Source organism: Galeopterus variegatus, unplaced genomic scaffold (genome assembly GCF_000696425.1).
Source record: "Galeopterus variegatus unplaced genomic scaffold, G_variegatus-3.0.2 Scaffold7777, whole genome shotgun sequence".
NCBI classification, from domain to species: Eukaryota; Metazoa; Chordata; class Mammalia; order Dermoptera; family Cynocephalidae; genus Galeopterus; species Galeopterus variegatus.
The window spans coordinates 22,070-23,526 of NW_007733888.1; the positions used below are offsets into that span (position 1 = coordinate 22,070).

Below are 1,457 nucleotides of genomic sequence, written 5' to 3' on the forward strand. Positions count from 1 at the left end.
GAAAAGTCTCTCTGGCTGCCTTCCACAGAGAAGACGGAAGAGGAGAGGGACTGAGCTGCAGACAGAGAAGGTGACGGCGACTTCCTGCCCTTACAGATGCACATCGCAGGGACAATGGGAAGGGCAGGTGGCCTCAGCCCAGGAACAAGACAGGGCAGCCGAGACAGTGACCAGTGACAGATAGCTTCTGGGGCCACCCTCACACCCTTGGACACCTTTTAGACACCACCTGTGTTACCTTTGAGGACAACCGGGCCAGGGACCGGAAGCCTGTGTCGATGACGACCGCGTACAGCTGGTGGTCAGCCGGGGGGTCTTCCTCCAGAAAAATGTAACCAGTTTTCTTTTTTTCATGATGATCTACACGTTTACTTTTCATAGCCAAGAATCCATAAAGAATCATAAAAAACACAATAAAAATACCAGGAAGCAGGTTTTGTGGGTGACTGTAAACAAAAGGAGGGAAATAAAGAGAATCGCTCATAGAAATAGACATTTAGTAAAAGACTGATGCCCCATCTCCAGCCCCACCAAACACACACTAAAAGCCCCCACGGGTTGGTCTTCACGGATTTATTTGCAACACACATTCAAGGCCAAGCGGGAGGCTTCTGAAGGCACAGAGCTGCCCGCGGCCCAGTGACCAGCAGTCCACAGACACGGACTCCAGGACCAAAGAAGCCCACGATGAAGCAGCCTCCGGGTCGGGAGGCTTTGCTGTGCTGGGGCCGAGGGACGTTCACTGTGAAATAGAAGTAGAATGCCGGTCTCCCCGCTGTTTGAAAGATCAGGCGGCACAGCACACACAAAGTGCCCCACACACATGGGCCAACTAGTGCTCCCCCTCCCTTCCTCTCCTCCCACAGATCAAGGCTGGGAGGTGCTGGGGATGCTGAGGAAACCACACCCCTGCATCCCGCACACTCCTGCGTCCCATCCCTGCATCCCACCAGCCCCTGTGGGTGTACCGCTTGCTATCTACCTGCAGGCTCACCTGTCCCCAGGCACCAATCTGACTCAGGGAGAGGTCACTGACCCCCCCCCTCCCGCACACCCACAGAATAGCCTTTACATCAAGTGCCTTGTGCTGGACCCGAACCTAATAAGGTGCTCTGCCTGGACTTGAGTCTTCCCGACCTTTGGTAGGATTTCAGAGGACGGACAGTGGGGCCCATGCTGCATGGAGATGTTCCCTCCCTGTACCCTGCCAGGCTGCTCTTTGACCCTGTCCGAGGGTCAGGTTCTGCTCTTGGTTTCTCGCCTGGAACTCTATGCCCCGCCCCTTCAGCACAGCTCCAGCCTGTCTTTCTCATGCCTGGATGATGCTGCGGAACCTCCCAGACTCTGGCCAGATGCCCCAGATGCTGCTGCCCTGTGTGGCTTTAGGTGCTGTCTTCTGTCGGGATGTCCTGCAGGGCAGCTCCCCCCGCCCCCCGCAGTGGTCCCTCCCCTCCCCC

The 1,457-nt window shown here is 56.4% G+C and overlaps 1 protein-coding gene across 1 annotated transcript in view; it reads right to left on the reverse strand.

Annotated features, from left to right (window-relative positions):
- Nucleotides 1-1,457, reverse strand: part of LOC103607853 (polycystic kidney disease protein 1-like 1) — a gene marked incomplete at its 5' end in the record, with an annotated part of 92,034 nt that overhangs the window by 20,688 nt on the left and 69,889 nt on the right. Inside the window, one exon of the mRNA XM_008592320.1 lies at nt 239-446. Coding sequence (XP_008590542.1) covers nt 239-446 — 208 coding nt within the window. The remainder of the gene's footprint in view (nt 1-238; nt 447-1,457) is intronic.